This window comes from Asterias rubens, chromosome 12 (genome assembly GCF_902459465.1).
Source record: "Asterias rubens chromosome 12, eAstRub1.3, whole genome shotgun sequence".
NCBI lineage: Eukaryota > Metazoa > Echinodermata > Asteroidea > Forcipulatida > Asteriidae > Asterias > Asterias rubens.
Genome location: NC_047073.1, coordinates 11,231,985 through 11,255,388, shown reverse-complemented (window position 1 = coordinate 11,255,388; position 23,404 = coordinate 11,231,985). Strand labels below are relative to the sequence as shown.

Sequence of the window (23,404 nt, the reverse complement as noted above, 5' to 3'; positions counted from 1 at the left end):
CACAGTAAACAGCTCAATGATATTGGACTGTGGTGATGATGGTACAGCTGGCTATCGTTAAAAAGAGCACTGCTAAGAAGAGGTTCTGCTTCTAAACAGTACATTCCCAAATCTCATTTCTGCATTGTATTTCTCTGTTTTGCTGCCCTCTCAGAAAGAGGTAATTTTGCAGTTCCAGTAACCTTGTCATATTGGTACTCCTGATGCAGGTCCGTTTAAAAATCATTAAAAAATCATCCAGATCTTTCTGTCTCCAATCAAGCACATTCTGGTGTCCAGGCAAGCACATTCCGGTGTTGTCCATTCCCGTCTTGCCAATTCCGACCGTCATACATGCTACTCTGGCAAAACCCATGCATTGGGTGGGTGTTTTACTCACCGAGGTGGAGTTGTGGTTACCGAAGAAAGACCGGAAGGTGAACGTACTGGGGCTGTGCTGGGGGCTGTGCTGGGGGCTGTGCTGGTGACGGATCGGCCGCTGTGTGGAGGGTCATTTCAGATTTTAGTACCATTGATTTAAACAAATGCAAGGCTAGCAGCATGCTTATCAAGTTGCCAATAAACCATTCCGGCAAACCTAATGGCCAACTATGCCTTTCTGGTTATACATGCCATTCTTTTTTTCTCCTTTTGAACATCACAAGGCCATGGACAGCCACGTCAAGGTGATGGATACACTCAACTGTCGCCCAAATCAACTGCCACCAAGGGCACATTGCCACCTACTCCTTGGGTTGAAACAGGGTTTATGTAACTCCTTCACAGTCCACACAGATGTAGACATGGGTATCATCCACAAGATGCCTGGCTGGTAGAGCAGACATACTACCTTCCCAGCTTTTTACGAAGCAATGAGAGACCTTTGAGACGCTTGTGGCAGCAGACATAACGGTCCTTTCATATTGCGCGCGTAGGTCTGAGCATGCACACTATCATCCAAAAGTCTCCCATATGGTTAAGTGCCTTGCTCAAGGGCACAAGTGTCATGACTGGGTATCGAACCCACACTCTGCCGCTGACAACACCAGAGCTTAGATCCCTTGAACTAGATCGCTCGGCCACGACACGTCATAAAACATGCCAGAAACATGCAATTTTGACCATACATTCCATTCTGGCCAAACATGCCATTCTGGCCACCCTGACCGTTCCAGCCTAACCCATGCATGAGGGGTGCGTGTTTACTCACCCTGTGGAAGGAGGACATACTAGGGCCGTACTGACGGATCGGCCGCAGCTGTGTGGAGGGGGTCATGTCACTTTTAATTCTATTAATTTATCAAAATGCCAGGCAAGCACCAGGCCAATCTGGGCCCATTGTCATGGCTCTGCTGACCGCCAAACTCTGCACTTACGGTAACCATTCTCCGCTTACTGTGCAAGCGCCGAATTTCTGCACTAGCTGTGCAAGCGAAGAATGCCTAGTAACATAGAATACGCACGCACAAGAGCAAAAATTCCTAGCTAACCCTTGAAATACGCTTGACGGATGCACAGAATTCCCTGCTTCTGTAAGCGTTGATTCTTTGCTCACGGTAGGCAGAGCCATGAACTTGGGCCCTGGTGCTCACTAGACCGACCTATTTAAGCACTGCCATCATCGCAACGGCGCTAACAAAAGATGGACACATGCGTTGCCATCACCTGATCAGGCAGCATGCTCCAAATAAACAACAAAGCTATCCAAACTGAAACTCATACATCATTCCAACAGGCCTTTATGATCATGTCCCTCTATTGAAGAAAATCAGCTAGTCTATAGTACTAAGGGTAGTCTGGCCCGTTTTTAAACAAGGCTTTATCCTCGACTTCGGCTTAGGTGCTGCCCGACTGTTTGAAGTACAATTTTAAAAAACAACGGAGCTGGAGCCTAAGCCAGAGACCAAGCCGGAGCCTAAGCCAGAGACCAAGCCGGAGCCTAAGCCAGAGACCAAGCCAGAGCCTAAGCCAGAGACCAAGCCAGAGCCTAAGCCAGAGACCAAGCCGGAGCCCAAGCAGGAGCCCAAACAGAGCCAAAGCCGGAGCCCAGGCCGGAGCCGAAGCAGGAGCCTAAGGCAGAGCCCAAGGGGGAGCCAAAGCCCAAGATGGGTTCCAAGTTGGGGCTCAAGCTGGAACCAAAGCTTGAACCCAAGCCGAAACAGTGGTTTCTATAAGGGCATTTACCAATCCATGACAACGTTGAGTATAAACAGTTGAATTCTTTTGGCCCGCCTTGTCACACACAGTAATTATTTTTCTGCCAACTTTGAGGCACCAACTGCACTGTATGCACAAGGAACACTTCGGCAGAGCAAGAGATATTCTTTTATCTGTAATTTTCTACCCCCTCAAAAACTGAATGTGAATTAATTTTCTTTTCCCAGATTGCAAAGAACTTGTTGCCTTTAAATTGCCTCACATGACTTGGCTGGCCTTTACTTTACTGATCACACTACACATTCTACAGTATTGTCTTCCCTGGTATGACGATGTTTACCAGCGCAAAAGACGAGCAACTACGAATGCTAAGAGGGCCTCCATAAGGATGTGCACAGAACGTTCTCTATGTTGTCATCTAGCAACATCCACTCCCCAAAATAATAACTTCTAAAAAACCTCTTTCATTGAATGAAGAGCTTTTCCATTCTCAATGACAATTTGAACAAAACCCCTGAACAATCGCATATTGGTAAGAGGCTAAAGCCGGTTCATACTTCCTGCGAATGAGAATGCGATACAAATTTTGATGACACGAATTCGCAGCGAATAAATCGCAGCGGTTGAGCTGTGTTCAGCTCCTACGAAACATTCACTTTGAAAACAGCCCTGTGACGTCAAAACTTGCTTCGTATTCGCATTGGCAGAAAGTATGAACTGAGCTTAAGTGTGCCTCATGCGTTGCCATGCCAACATGCCGACTCACCAGGGTACTGTATCCCCCGTAATGAAACGATGCCGAGGCTTGGAGACTCGGACTATACTTTTTTCTTGAATGCTGGAGAAAATGGTATTGTAAGTCAAGCAAAAGTCCCCAATTGGGATATTTACATCTACACCTGTCACCTTTTGGGGATATTAATCCATCCAGTTTGGGATCAACAAAACCAGTATGTCCCCCATTGGCGAAAACAAATTACAGATTACAACAACTAACTAAAGACAATTACAATCGATTTGTGCAAACAAACTTGAGCACAACGAGTTCAAGTGCGGATGGTTCAAAAAGACGACTCAAATGTTAAACTCTAATTAAAATCATCAATATTTAGTGGAGGAAATGGAGTGTATTATCCAAACCGAAATGTAATTAATGTAGCAAACGAAAAATTTATTATCTCTTAAAACAAAAAACTGCAAATAAAACTTGACAAAGAAAATTACTTTAAGCAAAGTGTACACAAAACCAAAATAAAAATAATATTTGCAGCACCACTTAAAAAAAAAAATATTAAAATAAGAAAATAAAAGTACAACACAACTGATCGAACTAAAAATAAACAACTAAAAATAAACATAAAAATTACACTATTACACTTGGCCACACATGCGCACACAGGCAAAAATTGCACTTAACGGGGTATAATTTTGGCATAGGGTTGGGCAAAGCTTTATCGATAAACCAAGTCCACAATGAAACTCTCTAGCAGGGTTCCAACTACCCACTTGACTGACATCACAATTTCTCTGCCCTGAGCAAAAAATACACACTGATGTATTTTGTGCGTTTAAGCAGCTATGTGAAAATGGCCTCTATAGTCTAGTGGCGGTTTTCTCGACTGTGAGAGTGACCAAAACTCAGGCACTATTTGTACGGTTTACCACAGAACAAAAACTGTGCACTGAATATACATGTATATATTTTGTGCTTAGCTACTTTTGCGCTTAAGCAGCTATGTGAAACTGGCCTCTTAGTCTAGTGGCGGTTTTCTCGACTGTGAGAGTGACCAAAACTCAGGCACTATTTGTACGGTTTACCACAGAGAAAAAACTGTGCCCTGAATATATATATTTTGTGCTTAGCTACTTTTGCGCTTAAGCAGCTCTGTCAAACTGGCCTCTGTAATCTAGTGGCGATTTTTTTAGGGTGAGAGTGACCAAAACTTGGGCACTATTTGTACGGCTTACAACAAACTCTCTGCCCTGAGCAAAACTGTGCATTGAATAAATGTATTTAGTGCTTAGCTACTTTTTGTGCTTAAGCAGCTCTGTCAAACTGGCCTCTGTTGTCTAGTGGCGATTTTCTTGACTCGCCAGCGACTTGAGAGTGACCAAATCTCAGGCATTATTCATACAGCTTTTCTGTTCTGAGCAACTATGCATTAATTATATGGCAACGTATTGACAGCCAATGAATATGGGGGAAAAAAGCGCTACAGCAATTATTGTGCAACGACCAGACAAGATTATTGGTAGTGTGTGGTAGACGCATGCAATATATTATAACCAAGCACATTGCTTGACTCACCACTCTCACATCCGGCATGGAACTGCAGGGTAGCATACTACTCTGCTGAGATAAGGTCGAGGAGGTTGGAGACTGTAGGAGGGGTCAAAGGGCAAAGGTTAAACAGAGCGGACCACATGTTGTTGGTGCCGACATTAACGGGGACGTGAACAGGTGGCTTGTTTGTAAAATTATATCATGTGAAACATCTAATACATACATGTAGCTCCTAAAGAAACGATTTGCATAAAATATAGTCAACGGCCAGACTCGACCCTAGCAGAGTCTTAAAGACTGGATAAAGACTGTGCTACAGTTGAAGTCTACTAGTGTCAAACCTTCAGGCCATTAACTACTTTTTTGCATTCATGACATACATACGTGCATGTAGGTCATGGTTGCAACAGCTAGTTTCATTTTCACAGAAATGATTTGGTTACAATGATCGTTGAACACCTCAAATTGCCATCCTTATTCACTGTGAATCATAATTTACTGTTATTCCTCTACTCTACTCGGTTGGGATTCAAACCCCCACAGGCATTCTACCTCTAGACCCTTTTCCCCACTAAACTCTGAAATCACAGAGTGTACAGTATTTATCAAACATCGGTAAAACCAGAAATAATATTTTTTTCACCCAATACAATCATGACATCTAAAAAATTAAATAACGGGGCAAATTTGTGATGAAGAAGTTATAAATATCACACTTTCTTTAAAAAAAAAAAATCTTCATCCCAAACACCGTGCCGATTATAATGTGCACCAAACTTTCAAATATCAACACAAATACACACTTAGTGCAATAACAAATTACACACGCTAAAGTTAATAATAAACCAATAGGGATTTGAACCAACAACCACTGGTATACCATGCCACGCTCCTTCAGTTGAGCTATCTAGGGTGACTGCCAACATTAGGGCTAAATGGCTCAGTTGGTAGACTGCCGGGCACAATTATTTATAGGTCGTTTGTTCAAATCCCACTCTAATTAACTTTTCTTTGTTCAACCCTAATACAATACATTAACTACAAATTTTGATTAAGACGCAACACATGGGATGACACAATGGTAACAGCCAGACACCATTTAAAAAAAAAAATGGCACAACCAGGCGTGTTTGATGTAAGTAACTACTAAAAAACATTAAAAAATAAAGACGGTGAAAACTGTTCAAAGTCAACATAATATTTAACCCACATGACAAAACACTGTGCATGAACGGGTTGATTTGAAATGATAACCGATTCGTTCCAACTACATGTTGGCTTCCAAATAAGCACACAGAGAAGGATGAGACAGAGAGAGCGAGAGCAAGCTGGACCCTTCCGGAGCAAACAAAAACCTAACTCAAACACTTTGGTGTTTTATACAAAACATAATTTCTGGCTAAATTTAGAGCGTTTTTTTTTCTACTCCTTTTTCATTTCAATTTTTCAGAGGCATCGGCATACTCCGATGGATGTGAATACAATATGCCTATGACGGCCTCTCGTACACTTTCATCCCGTTGTTATGGTTGTTAAACATCTTATCTCTGTACGAAACTTTAATTTTTGCAAGTTAGTCTGTTTTGCCATGGAAGGGCTGACTCCTATGCTGGCATGTTACAAAAATAAACACTTGAATCTAGCGACGTTTTATATATACGGATCAGACAGCGATGAGTTTATTTGGCAAAGCCCCCTTAGCCAATTGGCCTGGATCTTGATTAACTCGCAGCTGTTGCTGTTTTTTTTTTTTTTTTTTTTTTTGGCAGGCTGACTAAAGCCTGCCCTCAGGTCGACCTTGCGATGACACAAAAAAATAAGGTCGGCAACTAACTTTTCATGATGATGATGCTGCGCCTAAGCTAAGACCATCGGAAATATCAGTTGATGGTTGCTTCCTATCAGTGTTGTAACTAGACCAATTTTAGTGGTGGGCTCTACATCCAATTTAGTCAACCAAGGGCAAGCAGTTCCACAAAGTCATTCATGTTTAGATATAGGCCCATTATTGTCAAAGTGAAATCTGAGTGAAAGTGAAATCAAAGGCGGAAATCTGTGCTGGGCAGCACAGTGTATTTTGCTCAGGGTGCTGGACGAAATTTGTTAGTCTGGGCAGGCCCGCCCAGCACCGCCCGTCGTGGCTACAACACTGCATGGTATGTTCTACTGGTCCCTCCCATCAGATTTGATTTAGAGCCAATGTTTTGAAAATTTCATTTGAAAACCACAATCAAATAAAATATTCCAGAAATGCTGCTTTGATGGGAAATAATAGCACTCTGCCAAAACAGAACCCCTAGGTCAAACACAAAAATTTCATCACTCAACTCTCACGTGATCATCGCACTGGAACACTAAACCACATTTTCACATCGTGCGTGTGTTAGTGAAGTTTGACACGATGTCTGAGATCCGGGTACTGAGCTTCTATATTTTGCATAAGTGTGGAGTGCTTTTACAGAGTGACTGTTAAACAAGGCAAATTGGTGTTATTACAAGCAACCAACTTCACCATGCAAAGCAAAAAGGCTTGTACGCTAAATCACTGGTGTCTTTGACAACAGAACCTCCTGAATCCTCCAAAATCCTCTAGTCGATGGTCACTTAACACACAATGTTTGGACTCTGACCCAATATGAGTTATTTGGGCCTGCAGCAGAGCTGCCGACATTTGCATCTTGCAATCTGAGAGATTTTGTCCACAATCGTGGAGATTTTAAGAATGATATTCAACATAACAGGGGCGAAGTCCTTAATCGGGAAGATTTCAAAATGTTGTTCATCAGAACATGGAAAGATTGGTTAACTTTCATTGAATTGTCCGGAGAATCAAGGAGAGTCTACAGCTCTACTGCAGTTAAACAATCCAACAAAGTCAGACAATTTCAGGAGCAGGATTTTGGAGGATTTGAAAAGGCAAGTTTCTACATATATAAAAAAAAGGTGACCAAATGACTGGTCATCTGAAGCGATGACAAGACAGACTACACAACACTGACCACTCACCATGGCCGAGTCAGTAGGGGTGGTTGGGGACACAGCACCAAAGGTGCTGGACTTGCTGGAGACCAGCTGGGTACATTCACAAGTGTAGAACGATATGGGTGAGTTGGGTTAGAATGCAAGGGTGGAAAAGTTTGTTTGTTAATGGCAAGAAGAAAAGAAGAATAATATTATAATAATAATATAAAGTTTGTCTGAACAGGCATGGTATTTTATCCTTGGGGGGAAAAAAGGGAGGATAATCTTCTTGAGTCAAGCTCATCAACTTGTTCATAAGGAGTAGGGTGAAATGGAATTTTCAGTCAACTGAATCACAGTTTTTCAGATTTTTTTCAAAGGGCAAACAAAATCGAAATTCAGACTAAAGTAGGAAGAATTTCATGCCTGTAAGTAACAGATCTTTATCATTAGTTTGACCAGTGTTTCTCCCTTAACAGCTGAGGACAGTCAGAATAAACTCCAAGTGGTCCGGCTGGCTAGTTCAGAGTTAAACAGCATCGCTGTTTCATTTGAACTATGGACTAGTGACAAACCTGAAAAACAAGTAAATTGGCAAGCCTACTGGTCCTGTTGGCTAATCACTGAAACAGTTAAGGGCAAACCCTGTCAACGATTAATAAAGATGACGGTTGAACTTGCTCATGGGCGCAATCTGACATACAGCATTTTTACCCTGGCCCAATTTAAAAAAAAGTCTGTGAGCACAAAAAACTTGCTAGGCGAAGACCAAATCTTACTCGGATCAGGAAAAATCCTTTAAAATCACATGCCTGTCTTCAACGGGTAAACTGGCTTGCAGTGTGTTGGCAAATATTTTAAATGTAACCTCATAGTAGGCAAATATTTTAAATGTAACCTCATAGATTGAAAACAAATTTAAAGGAAAATTGAATCTCAACTCACCACATCGGGTACATCTCTGCAGAAAGAAAAGAGAAGACAAAAATAAAATAAAAGAAATGATATTTCCTTCTTCAACACTCAGGGGTGAGCGTCATTGAGAGTCAATAACGATAGTAAGTAATTGTTGCAGAGTGCGTTCTGCAATACAATAACATATCAATTCGCTTTACATTAGTGCCCTGTTCATTGGGCCAATAACATTCTTTTAATCTTTTTCAATCAACTCTTTTTCATACACAATCAAGTTCAGTGTAAAATTACCTTGTTATTGTTTTAAAAACTTACCCCTCTTTTTCCTCCTTGTCCTTCTTGGTTTTCTTCGTCTTCTCTTTCTTGGTCTTTCGTTTCTTGCTTTTATTATCTGGATCTGGACTAGGAATGTTGGATACGTCGCATTCCTCAAATACTATCGGACCTGGGTTTAAAAGGTGAGCATGACATCGGTAAGATTGAAAACTGTCAAATATTCATATTTTGAAATTTAAAAATGATATAGCAAGCTAGGCGAATCGTTAAGACCTCCCACCGCATTAGTGAAGTTACTAACAATCCTTAATAAGCTAAAGTAGTAATCCCAGCCGATTCTTTACTTTCTGCCAAGATAGTAGTAGTTAAAAGGCAGGACAGTTCTATTCAGAACTCAGAAGACTCCAAAAAATCTGAAAATCTACTCCGCAGTAGTAGAATATATAGCAAGACAGTTCTCTTAAGAACAAACTCTACCTGGCAAGTAGACACACACATGATGTTACAGCAAACCAGATATACATTGAAAATATGTGGGGCTTTCCCTGGTTCAACCAGATTTTTAACCTTAGTCTCTATCCTACCTGTACTTATTGTTTAAATTGTATGTTGTTGTTGAACAAAGAAAAACAAATTGAATGAAACAAACCAATACAAGAATTACACAGTAAAAGGTGGTATGTAAGAAGTGGATCAAAGTGGTAAGGGCACCCTGTAAATGGCTGCCAACTTCACTCTACATGATTACACAAAAAAACAATATTTTCCAACATGCACTGCCAAAGCAGCTTTCATGAAATTGAAACATTTCAGCATAATGTACCAACCCTACAGGTTTTGTGCAAGCCCCTTGTTATCACGCACAACAAGAACCGCTTGGCATTTTGTCACATGGTTGGCAAAAACCTCCCGGGAGATAGAGGAGCAGTTTGAGGAAGATTTTTTGATGATACAGGCGGTGTTATCGTGCATGGCTCAAATCCCCAGAGGTTTACCAACCCTTTTCATCTAATCAATCCTTCACATTTCCCTATCCCTCCCTCCATGTACTTTCACAGTCTTCATGTTTCCCTTTTTAAAGTGAAGCTACATCATTGCAAAAATTTGCGCGAAATTGAGAAGTATCCTAATCAAACAAAACTAGGAAAGAGACAAATCTATGAACACAAAGAATTTGTCCGGTAAGCGGCTTTCACAAAATTTTTCCACACTAAGGAATTTTCTCAGAAATATGTCCCTGTCGGAAGATCCCATTCGAAAGAGAATTGATAGTTAATTTCAAGTAAAATTTCCATCTTTGACCAATTGCATTCATAAATGTCACTGGGTCCTTCAAAAATTGCACTTTGCTGCAAGGGATGTCTACAGTATTGAGTTTTGATCAGATTGTATAAAAGCACACAAGCAAGATCAGGTTCATTTGCAATAAAGGTGACAAGTAGGATTTAACACTTTGCATGGTAGACAAAAAAACAATGTAGTAAAGTTTGCGGTAACACCATGAACTTGAGCAGAATTCAAATAGCGGAGATACAATCTGAAAGGTTGGTTATAACACCATGTGCATGAGCAACATTAGCTCATCCTAAACATCGGGAACATCCGAATCTCCAACTATTTTCTTCTTCAATAACACCCTAGCAATTTTCCTAATTTTTCTTCAGCATTTTGAACTCTGTTGTAAAAGTGCTTTATAAAGACTTTGATTACTGTTTTTATCACTATGTTTGTCATTCCTCGTCTCTTGCCAGCCACCTACACTGTACCTGGTTTTTCTTTTCCTGTCCCTTTAGTCTCTGAGAACATCTCAATGAGTTTGACTGATGTCAGGTCCTCACACTGCTGACTGAATTCCCCTTGTACCTGTAGAGAGACGATACAAGGATAAGTTTCTCCTGAAGACGAGCAGATTATTCTGCTCAAAAAAATTTTTTTTTTGGGGGGGATCCATGATTCTGGCTATTCCAAGAAAACAATCTGGTCAGGGTGGTTGGGGTAAAAATGACAGTTCCTCAGCCTTAACTGGTTAGGGACACAAGTGTCAAGACCTGGACTGAAACCCACACTCTGCTGATAAAAAACACCAGAGCTTGAGTTTGATGTGTTTGACCACCTGGACTCACATTGAACCATAATATGCTCCCATGCAATACCACATGTGACACTCCATCCCAAAACCAGGCAATGTTTACACCGGGGTAGGAGGGCATCAAAAACTACAAATTTAATTTAATCTGTTAACAAATTTGAATGTATAAACAAGGTATCTTCAAAAGATTTAAACAAACATAAAGACATCTGGTTAAAGCTGTTAAATTTGCATCTTGTTTAAGAATACCATTCGGGTTTACCCTAACATCGATGTGTGTAAGCTCTGTATACTTAGTAATTTCCCAAATCCAGCCGAGTAAAATGCCTGTGATTTTTGTTCACACAACTCGGGAAAGTACTGAGTATACAGTGCTTAAAACACATCGGTGACAGGGTAAAACTAAATATTCTTAAATCTGATAACTTCTTTCAAGAAAAGGAACCATTCATACAAAGGATGATGTTTCAATTATCTTCACTTTCACTGTTTCTAATATTGGAGTTGGGCACAACCAATAAGAATTCACAACAACGCTTTACCTGCTCGACGCTACAGCCACATTCTCGTAACGCTATGTTGTACTGCTTGATGAACTCTTTGAGCTGTTGTAAATGCCCCTCTTCTATGGATTGTAATTGCTGTGCACAAAAGACGTTACAATATTAAAATGAATTGAGGTTAAATAATGACAAATTTACTAGAGCGAGGACTCAAACCAATCGACCACTGGATTAAGTGCCGGTCAAAAAGTAATTGGAAAGACACAATTCTTGCATTGGGCATTCCTAATGTTGAAGTTATTGATTAATGGGGGTTTTTTCAACTTTTTTTTCCCAAAGCTCTGATAACTGATTGAACAAAAACTTTCACAGGTTTGTTATTTCATGTACATGTTGGGTCATATAAATTGTGGATACTGGTCTTTTGACAATAACCAGTATTGTACATGTGCATTAATCTTGCAACTCTACAAACAAATCAAAATCCACCCACATGTTTTTTTTATGCTGTTGGACTGAAGACTTCTTCCAGTAATTTTATTGTCCTTATTATTGAATCAGACATACCACCCTAATCAGAATCAAACAGTTTGGGTGTTGATCTACTTCATGATGCTAGATTTTGTTCAACTGCGGACATTAACATTGTTCTGACTATTTTGTCAGCTCTACAAAACTTTTGAAAAAGTGAAATTGGGCCCAGATGGTTGCCAGAGTGTTCAAACCTACACCTAGGGTGTTTGACTGTACCTGACAAGACTTGGTCATCTTCTTCTCGAAATCTCCTCTGAGATGGGCATATTTTTCAACATAGGCCTTGTAGTCTTCCGCTGTAAAATAAAAGAGAAAGAGGAAAGAAGATTAAAAGCAAGTGTTTGTGTTTAATGTAGAAAAAAATGTGCTTAAGTTAAGAGCACAGCCACAATCATGTGTACACGTTTGGGCAACACAATTGGTTCACCGAGCAAGAAGTCGCAACTGTTTTTGTAGTAGTCCTAGCATCGATTAACCAAGTAGTTGAAAATGATAGTCGTAACCCGACTAAGCACCCAATAATCGCAACATCAACACTAGTCACCCGGGCTTAGTCATAATGTCAGTCAAAGGCACTCACTTGCTTTCTTGTATTTAGCCTCAGCCTTTTCTTGCTCTTTGGTGCTGGCGTTCTCTTTCTTAAGTCTTTCAAATTCTATACACCTTGTGTTGTAAAGTTCTTTAGACTTGTGGAGCATGTCGTTCGTTGAATGTAAACTTTGTACAACATCGGCAGTGCCTTGGATTTCTCCCTTGATCTGTGGGTAGGAAAGAAATATTGCAATCAAAATTATGATTGGCTTTATTTTACACTGACGACTAAGTGCTTAATCGTATATCAGGCCTGATACTTCACAGAGGCAACAAAGGCGGTTGCCTCCTTGCCCCCTGGTCAATGCCTTCATGCCCTTGAAAAGCTCCTGTACAAATGTCCTCATAGGGTGCCCTTTACTAAGGAGAAATTGCCTTGGTGCCCTTTCAAAACGAACATACAGGCCTGGTGTATGATTAGAGTGTGATTTGTAGAGCTGTTTACAGTGTGTATGGGCTTGAATCCCGGTCCTGTCACTTGTGTCCATGAGTTATAATTGCTTCTCATTACCAAGGATTATATGGTTTACCCTGTGAGGGTAGACAATAATAACAGATAGCTGTGTTATATGTAGTCTGATAGATAACACCAAAGAAGTGGTAGTAGCACTTAAACATTTACTAATTATATAAAAACTGCATTACAAGCTTTCATAGCAACACCTACTTGCATCTAATGAAGTGGATGTTGCTATGAAAACTTATATGCAGTTCCTGTGACGGTAAAGAATGTTGTTGTGAATGATTCGCATCCTGTGTACCCATCTGACAACCGGTGCTGCATACTCATAAGGAGTTTAAATGGTTTCAGGGATGTTCAAGGCCAGTTTAAATGGTTTCAGGGATGTTCAAGGCCAGTTTAAATGGTTTCAGGGATGTTCAAGGCCAGTTAAACATAAAGAGTAATAGTGTAAAGCTCTGGGACGATTGATAGTTAAAAGTGTCTATTAGAACTTACTCTTAGAACTGCTCTAGAATTGCAAGGGTCGTAGACTCGAATCCCACCCAAGTAATATACCTGTGATATTTTTTCCCAGGACTCAGGAAAGTACCGAGTATACAGTGCTGACACACATCGGTGTAAGGGGAAAAAAATATATAATATTCTTTATCCCTGATGCAAATTTAACATCTATTATATATGAGTCTATTATTGTTACTAAAACTGGTAAGGTTATTTTATTTATATATTGTCCTTTTTTCTTTCTTTTTTCTTTTTCCCCTTTTCAATCATCAAGGTAAAACCATTTAGAATACCCAAGGGATCTTTTAAAAACTAAAGATAAACACCAACCGACCAACATTCCGTGGTCCAACCGGCGATTTCACCAAACTCTTCCTAACTAATAATAATAATAATAATAAGACTTGTAATGCGCACATATCCACCCTGCTGGGTGTTCAAGGCGCAGTAAAACCAAAACAAAAACAAAAACAAAACACAAAGAAAAACAGACACAACAAAATAAGTCATTGAAAACCTGTGACATAAGATAAGTTTTGAGAAGAGACTTGAATTTTGCGGTACAAACACAAGATCGAAGATTAAGTGGTAGAGAGTTCCAGATGCGTGGCGCGGCTGAAGAAAAAGACCTGTCACCCCATGAGTGTCGAGACTTGGGTTCAATGAGGAGAAGCATGGAACTTGATCGAAGATTCCTTGATGGAGTGTAAACTTGAAGCAGTTCAGAAATATAGTGGGGAGCCTTGCCATTTAGAGCTTTGTGGACAATGAGCATCAGCTTGAAGATGATTCGTTGAGAGATAGGGAGCCAGTGTAGTTGTTTCAGAATGGGGGTGATAGAACAGGATTTTCTAGACAGTGTCACAATGCGGGCAGCAGTATTTTGGAGCCGTTGAAGTCGGGAAATCTGGTTGTTAGGTAGACTGTATAGAAGAGCATTGCCGTTGTCAAGACGAGAAGTAACAAATGCGTGAATGACCTTTTCAGTGGCACTTTTATCCAAGTACTTGCGAATCTTACCTATATTCCTGATGTGATATGATGATAAACGAACAATATTGTTGATGTGTGGCTGAAGTGTCATCGATGAATCAAAAATAACCCCCAAGTTCCGAGCTTTTAGCGAGGGAGCTATCCGAGCATCACCGATGGAGATGTATGGCACTGAAACCTTAGTTAACTGTTGACGTGACCCAAATAAAAGGAACTCTGTCTTATCATCATTTAACTTCAGGAAGTTTTGTTGTGTCCAACGTCGAATCTCTTGGATGCATTTCTCAAGTCTTGCAATAGATGCATTGGCGTTTTCTTGAGAAGATTTAAACGTGATGTATAGCTGAGTGTCGTCTGCGTACACATGGTAATTCAGATTAAATTTGAGGATGATGTCACGAATCGGTAAAGTGTACAGCGTAAACCACTGCGGGCCGAGTACCGACCCCTGTGGCACAGAGTAGTTCAAAACAACAGGGTCGGATATCGCAGTGCCAATACATACATGCTGAGTTCTATTGTGGAGATACGATTTGCACCATGCTAGGGCTTTGTCCTCTATGCCAAGGTGATTCTGGAGCCGAGAGAGAAGGATGTTATGATCAACAGTGTCAAAAGCAGCACTCAGGTCTAGCAGGACTAGTGCTGTAAGGTTACCATTGTCCATAGAAGAGAGAATATCGTTGCTCACACGGACTAGTGCAGCCTCGGTCCCATGGAAAGGCTTGTATGCTGACTGGAACACGTCGGACAGGTTGAAAGTATGAATGTGATCAGAAATACGTGATGACACTACTCGTTCGATGACTTTTCCAAGATATTTTAAGTTTGCAACCGGTCTGTAGTTTTTAAATATCTCCTTGTCCAGGTTTGGTTTCTTGATGAGCGGCCTGATGTAGGAAACTTTGAGGCTATCGGGGAAAAAACCGGAACTGAGAGATTCGTTTACAAGCTTAGTGATGTAGGGTACAAATATATCAATGTTTTGCTTTATCATGGATGTTGATACTGGATCCAGCTCACAGGATTTTGAAGGAGATTTCATAATAACCCTTTGAATCTCAGCAACAGTGGCAGGCTCAAACACAGATAGTCTACACTCTGGTTGAAGATGTGGCAATGTCTGCGGCACGTTGTAAGGGACTGATGAAAATGATGAGCGGATGTCTGAAATCTTGGTGACAAAGAATTTCTGGAACTCGTTTGCTAAGTCCTGGTTATTGTAGGTGGATGGAAGGACAGGGGTTTTGGGTTTGAGCAACAACTTACCAATTATCTTGAAGAGCTTCTTTTGATCTCCTGAGGATTCTTGTACTTGAGATGAATAATGGATGATCTTTGCCTGGTTGATCAAATTCCTAACTACTTTACATTGGTTGCGATATTCTTGTCGTTGTGTTGCCAATTTGCCATTTTTCCGCCACTTCCGCTCCAGTTGACGACAGATCTTTCTCGCTGTACGAATATCATCATTGAACCAGGAGACTTCAGTTCGGACCTTGACTGATCTCGTTTTCCAAGGTGCGTATTTATCCAAGATGTCACTGACTGTACTCTCATATTGGCTGACATAGGAATCCAAGCAGTCATGATCAACTTCTAGATTTGCTAAATGAGTGCCTATGTCGTGGAACACTTCGGGAGAATTCACATGTTTCCATTGTCGGCTCTTTATAGTGACGGTTGGGACTTTGGGCTTGCACAGACTCAAGTTACACATGACTGCATAATGGTCAGATAATCCAGGTAGAATAATAAAGTTTGAGGCAATTGGTGGGGAGATTTCACGAGTTATGACAAGATCCAAGCAATGACCGAGACGATGAGTTGGCTCCTTGATATGCTGGGTAAGACCAAAAGCTTGAAGTAGATACTTAAACTGGTTTGCATTGGTGTTGTGGACGTCATCAACATGAATGTTAAAGTCGCCGGTGATAATGATTTCCGATGGATGAAGCAGATATTCCAAAATCAAATTCTCAAACTCCCTTAGAAAACTTGAGAAAGTCACATGTTGGCCGTTTGAATCCCTTTCAGGTCTGTATACAATGACAAGTCGAACAGATTTAGAGTTTCCGGAAACTTCAGCATGAAGAGATTCAAAAGTTGTGTACTGGACGTCATTACTTTTCACAGAGACAGATAAAGTAGATCTGTACAGTATTGCAACTCCTCCACCAGTCTTGTGAGGTCTTGGGATGTGATGAAAGTAGTAGCCAGCAGGCGTACATTGACGACATGTTAAGTTGTCGTCTGGTCTCAGCCATGTTTCTGAAACGGCAACAAGGTCCAGATCTTTTTGCAGAACAAAATCAGCAAAATCGTCATACTTGTTACAGATGGACTGTGTGTTTAGAACACAAAGGCTGAGTTGAGATTTGGCTGTAGTCACTGGTACTGGAACTAAGGATGACTTAGGACGAGTTAAGTTCCCTATCCAAGGACCTTAGGTAGCATTGAACCCATCCTAAGTTAGGATGGGTTACTCATCCTAAAGTTAGGGTGGGTTACTCATCCTAACCCGAGATAGGATTAATCCTAGCATTTCGTGAAATCGGCTGCTGGTCCAGAATGCCCCCCAGTTTTGACAAATTCTGAGGAGAACCCTGTACACACACTCTTCTGGATAAATCTAAATCCATCACAACAAATATTTACCGCTTTGTGCTTCTTGTGTTGCTCCTCTCCATATTTCTGCACCTCCTTCACAACGTCTTGCAGTTTCTGTATCAGTTTGTGATGGGCAGCCGATAGTTTATCCGTTGCCGATTTGATCAGTTGCCAGAAGGGGGCGAACGTTCTGTGTGCAACAAAATAAAACATGTGGACTATGAATAAACGGATACATTAGTCGAGGCTCAAAGTACCCTCTGGACCACTGGACCGTGTCCAGTGAATTTTTGCATGAGGTCTGTCACCTCACAACTAAGTCCTTGAAGCTACATAGGTGTTTTAAAACAGAACAACCCTTAAGCCCGGTTCAAACTTCAAGCGAAAGCTAAATGAACTACTTGGAGAGAGCTTGTCACAATTTGAACACACGTGTACATGTACATGTATGTGCTGTTTCCAATTGTGACACGGGATAATTTGTTTTGCTTTTGCAATTCATATGAACCTTAGGAAAGCATATAGCCGCCACATGAAAAAGAAAAAAATTCTTGTTGTGTACATGTTCGTACATGATAACTTATTGTGTATGTACACAATAAATCCAAACTTATGTGTACAAACACATATATTGTTGCGTATTTCCGTGATAGCTCAACATGTACAGTGTACATGTGTACATTATACAAGTTTACTTTTAAAATCTGAACGCACATGATAAGTTTGCACTTATCATCTGCTTGGTACGTACAAAATATTATGTACGTACACATTAAGAGAAATTTGTTTTTATTCATGTGGTGGGCTTGCACTTCTGTTGAACCTGGCTTTACTCTCAAGTCATACTTGCCAACATGTGACCCCAATCTTCCAGCATCATCCCCTCCTAACATGAATGTCACTCCATGCAAAATCGTTTGTACTTGTGCAAGATTAGAGTGCCTGACCCAGAAATAAGCAATTGTTATAAGGGCCCTAGAGCCCTTCTGAACCCTTCATTACCGCAAACAGAATCTTAATGGATAGGCCTAAAGGGGAAGCTGGATGCTTGTTCTCAAACATTTGGGGCTCATTGCTATACACACAAATAGTATCCGGAGTAATAATTCATTCTTGTGCCACATTTAACTGGCAGCAACAGTCCTCCCACAAAGCATACAGTTATCAGGCACACCGACGAGAGCAGACTCTGCTATAACAGCCCTCACAATCCGCTATAACACTAACCCTGACAAAACCTGTCTTCAATCTAAACATTAACGGCTTCGGATACTAATTGATGCGTGGCAATGAGCCCCAAACATTTGAGAACAAGCTTCCACTTAATAGAAGGATAAGGATTAGAAAGAGTCACATTGAAGCTTGTCAGCTCCCAAATCTCCTTCAAAGTAAAGTTTCAGTAAAAAGTAATTAACCACAAGCGACAGGTAAAATGGTTTCTGACTGGTAGCTGTGTATGTTGTCTTCTTCTATTTCATTTCTGATTTTGTTTAATAGAAAAACTAGATTGAAATTGTTAATTTCTTTTCACCTATCAACCCACAATTTACTAAGAAAAAAAGAAAATCTTTTTAATTTTTATTTATTTTTATTTAATAAAAACTGGATTTGGATTTTCAGTTATTTCTTTAGACCAACCCATCCAAATTTGAGAGAAAAACCCACCCAAAACAAAGTTTTAAAATTCTGAATGGCCCCTTACAAGATTATTGTATACACCCTTACACTCTCTAGACTTTATTAAAGAAATAATCTGAGAAAATACAGCTGCACAATATTGATTTTCACTTTAGTTTTTTATACAACACTTTTGTTCATTTCTTTTCAATTACACACAATTGAAAAAGAACAGTACATACTGACTTCCTGTGAAGTCATTGGCACTGCCAAATGCTGAACCTTGGATGCTGATTGTACATTTGCAACAGATCTGAATCTCTACCCAAAGCCTTCTTATTATCCAACAAATTATTATCATCCACTGCCTGCAACATGATATCTTCATGGTAAATGCATACACAATATACACAGTAAACTGACTGACCATATAATATGATTCACTGTGGTTTTAAATGACAATCTGCACTATGCTAGCCTCCTTTATGATACCATAGGGAGGATGATATACATACGTACACTACACAGTACATTGTTAACCCTATTACTGTCTGACCATTCAATCTCATCCACAGTTGTTTTGAATGATATACATATGTCAGCCTATGTACAAACATGATATGGTGTGGTTCTTGAATCTACACAGTACACAGTCAACCCTCCTACTGTCGGACCATTCAATATCATCCAGTGTGGTTTTGAATGATAGAAGCACTTTGTCAGCCTGCAATATGCTACGGTAAATGCACAGATTTGCAGTACATTTGGAGTTGTGTGCACTGTTCAACTCTTCCAATCCAGCCCATACAGTTGAATGGTTCAAAATGCTTGTCAAACTCACTGGAAAACAACACTAAGAGTCAGAGTCAAGAAGCATTTTTATTTATGATTCAAACTTAAGTTTTCTTTCCATCATAATTAAACACTTCTTGAAAACATCCTAACCAAATGACTTCTTCTTTCTCACATTGTTCATCATCAAGCTTTTAGCCACTCAGGTCAGGCGTACATAAATTACCACTTCGGGTGATTCCTGTCAAAGCCTAAGGAGAAGAAAGTCTATCTCATCCCCGCTCTAAGCTTACCCTAAACATGAGCTGTTACTCGCTGTCTTGGCTAATTTACTGATACTCTTGGAGTAGCCTTCTTCTATTACAGCTCTGGGGAGAGAGAAAAAAAGAGAAGACAAACATCAAATTCACCATTAATTTATTTGCATGATGTCTGCTCCTATAAACAGCACGTATGCTTCCAAGCTTGTTTAGTAGGTAACGAGCTGGTTTGTTTTGCATACATGTACACTGTATTTTCAATAGTATTGTTTATCTACTTGTGTAAAGTTCACAGATACTGCCTGGGTTGATTAAACCCTATTGTGTAACTAATTAATTTTTATAATTTGGTTTTATCTACACTTGACAATATATCAACATTTTGTACACAAAAGATGATGGCAGAATTTTGTCCTGCCCCCTCCAAACAAAATGACCAACCACTGTGGATTGACCTGTGGCATGGTCGAGCTTAGAATATCTTAGCCTTTGGATCGAACACTTTACCTACAAATCTACACTTTCTCATTCATTCTCCATAACATAACAGTAACAACCAGCCCCTCAATCAGGGAGCCAATAACTCATTATGATCCCAGCTTTTATGCAACTCTAGGTCATGTCATATTTTATGATTGATCGGGGAAGACAAATCTAAAGACTTGGTTGGCACAGTCTAGAGTCGTCTGACATTGAGATGGAATCAGAGCAATATCATCTCTAAGGTCAAACTATAGAGCTCTGAATTATAAAAATTGACCAGGTACATGTATGCAATTGTGAATATTAAATACAATGCATTGTACTTAAAATTCAATGGAATGAATATTCAATGCAATGGAATAATAAATAATATAAGAAGAACACTTAAATTTGTATAATGCGCCGTTATCCATCACAAGTGATGCTCATGGCCTAAGAAAGGAAAGATGTATCTAGAGACAAGCAGCAGTGAACAAAAGTTTTGAGAGCCTCTTGGAACTTATGAAAAGATGACATGTTACGGATATTAAGAGGCAGATTGTTCCAAAGTAGCGGAATTGTTTATATGAGACCTCGAAATAACCCACAGAACCCACAGCAATTGCTGTGGTGCCATGTGCTTTCGCTGTGGTGCCCTTTGCAAAGTTCCAATACAAATTTACATTTTTCTCATAAATGTAAAACGTTTCTTATAAAGCACATAAGATTTGGTCACGTGATATACTGTCGGGATCCCGACAAAAACTTATTTCACTGCTACTAATAATTGGCGGACTTTTTCAAGCAATGGCTCAAATGAAAGCTTGTAACTTTCTCGACCCCCATCAAAATACCCATTGAATTTTAAATCAAAATTTTTGGGTCAAATCGGCCAAAAATCTGACATAGCATCTTTAAACTTACATGTACAGGGTATCAAGATAATGATGGTAGAAAGCTTCCCTTAAAATATTTCTTGCTGAGGCGCTGTAGTTTTTGAGAAATGTGTTTTTAAAAGAATTCACACACAAATAGTTCTTGTCTCTGAAAAAAATTAATTTAAGCATGTACAACATATTTACGCGACTCTCCTGAAAACATCGCTCTGTGAATTTCACTATTTTTTCCTAAGAAACTTAACGACTAATGAGGCTGAAACCAGGTAAATTGTATTACAAACATCTTCATTCACAGTGAGTAGGGATTCATGTCATGGCCAAAAACTTAATCCACAAAGGGTGTCAAAACCCTTTAAGCCCGCAATTGACTTCATCCACAGCACATACTGTGCAATACTTGAATGCATCCACATGTGCAAAGTGTGCCATTCATTTTGACTCAAGACTAAAAATTTAATCCTGACTCCACCACAGCAAGCACACTACTGCTTGTGATGAGTCATAAGAAGAAACAAGACTCCATCAACACATGTACAGTACGATAGAAATATAAAATGTATTAATAAAACCTTACAGTATACGGATGTATTATTAGAAAATTTGTTATCCATGTTTGCCGCAAACAGGGATAAGAGCCACTTTATATGAGGAAAACATTTAGAAGATGAAAATAACTAATTGATGTCCTCTTAAAGCCATTGGACACTTTCGGTACAGAAAGAAGAAGAACAAAAGTTCACAGATTTACAAATAACTAACAGGGTTTACAGAAGGTAGTGGTGAAAGACTTCTCTTGAAATATTATTCCATGAAATGCTTTACTTTTTGAGAAAACAGCAAAACAGTATCAATTCTCGATATCGAGAATTACGGATTTATTTTAAACACATGTCATGACACAGCGAAACGTGCGAAAACAAGGGTGGGTTTTCCCATTATTTTCTCCCGACTCCGATGACCGATTGAGCCTAAATCTTCACAGGTTTGTTATTTTATATAGAAGTTGTGATACACAAAGTGTGGGCCTTGGACAATACTGTTTACCGAAAGGGTACAATGGCTTAAAGGCAAAGTATACAGTTGGTTTTTGGAACTGTTCGAATAATTAAATCCTACATAAATGCAGTTATACAATCAAATTAACCAGAGAAAATTAAATTTTGCGTTTTTGAGACATCGCAAAACTCTGGCCCAACTGGATAAAAAGTGCCACAGTACTTATAGGTGAAATTTTTCTCTTGATCTGTTTGTGTATTGTGTAATGTATAAACTTCTTTTTTTCTTTACATTTTTGGTATTTCTTGTAATGCGCAGTCACTACCAGATGTGAACAATCCCTCTAAAACAGTCTTGATTGTAGATGGAGGGATACATGCACTGGGCAACCAAAGAGAAAATTCGTGAAAAGATGCATTATGTGAATTAGTTAATGTGAATCCTTCCAAAAGGCTGAGAAATCTAATTCATTTCAACTGACACATAATGCATAATTCATGTTACTAGGAATATAGATGACACATTTTGTAAAGCACAGTTTGAATAAGGAATTAGCAGGTGCGCATAAATTTCAGCAATGAGGAAGTTGCCATTCATAAATTCCACCCCAAGCCCTACACTAAATACATGCATGCAGTATGAGTGAACACAGCTACTTAAAGGTGGTTACCTTGTTTTGAAATTAATATTTCGTTTTGTATTTTTGTTTATTTAATCTCTGTGATGGAAAGGCCCGTTTTATTTTTCCAAAAAGGGCGGGCATTGGAAAATGTTTAAGTCTGGCAGACAGTACATAAAGTTGTGGTGTACGTTGGTGCAAAGGGGTCAATAGAGCTCTAAGCTTATAGATTCCATCTTTTAAAAGGCAATTTCATGATAATCTTACAAATTTTTCAGTAGCCGAAAAAGGGGGAAACCATATCAAAATCAAAATAAATAACATAAAAATTGAAAAAATAATTATGTAACCCACATTAATTCTTTAAAAAAAACAAAAAAACATTTCATGTTCAATGTGTGTTCTCTTCTTAAAAAGAAAGAAAAGAAAAGGGAAACCAGATCAAAGTCAAAATTAATATACAAAAAATAATAATTAACAACATTTCTTAATAGAGCTCTAAGCTTATAGATTCCATCTTTCAAAAGGCAATTTCATGATAATCTTACAGGTTTTTCAGTAGCCGAAAAAGGGGGGAAACCATATCAAAATCGAAAATTAATCATATAAAAATGGTTAAAAAATTATGTTACCAAATTATTTCTTAAAATAAAAAACCCCATTTCATGTTCAATGTGTGTTCTCTTCTTAAAAATAAAGAAAAGAAAAGGGAAACCAGATCAAAATCGTCATTAATATATACAAAAAATAACAAAATAAAGTAATTAACAACATTTCTTAAAAGTTGATCACATTTAATGTTCAATGTGTTCTCTCTTCCGAAAAAAAACAAAAATCTGATGGTGGTCACAGCATCCCTTTAACACACTCCCATGGGGTCGCAGTCACAACGATTGGCATGTG

At 39.3% G+C, this 23,404-nt stretch overlaps 1 protein-coding gene across 2 annotated transcripts in view; it reads right to left on the bottom strand.

Annotated features, from left to right (window-relative positions):
- LOC117297874 (F-BAR domain only protein 2-like) overlaps positions 1–23,404 on the bottom strand; it is a 66,224-nt gene that overhangs the window by 25,556 nt on the left and 17,264 nt on the right. For both annotated transcript variants that reach the window (XM_033781045.1, XM_033781044.1), the window contains exons 3-12: positions 19,559–19,633; positions 16,905–17,046; positions 12,279–12,456; positions 11,915–11,994; positions 11,204–11,302; positions 10,339–10,435; positions 8,612–8,741; positions 8,327–8,342; positions 7,427–7,492; positions 4,445–4,516 (exon numbers count right to left, since the gene is read on the bottom strand). In XM_033781045.1, the coding sequence (XP_033636936.1) occupies positions 4,445–4,516; positions 7,427–7,492; positions 8,327–8,342; positions 8,612–8,741; positions 10,339–10,435; positions 11,204–11,302; positions 11,915–11,994; positions 12,279–12,456; positions 16,905–17,046; positions 19,559–19,633 (955 nt within the window). The remainder of the gene's footprint in view (positions 1–4,444; positions 4,517–7,426; positions 7,493–8,326; positions 8,343–8,611; positions 8,742–10,338; positions 10,436–11,203; positions 11,303–11,914; positions 11,995–12,278; positions 12,457–16,904; positions 17,047–19,558; positions 19,634–23,404) is intronic.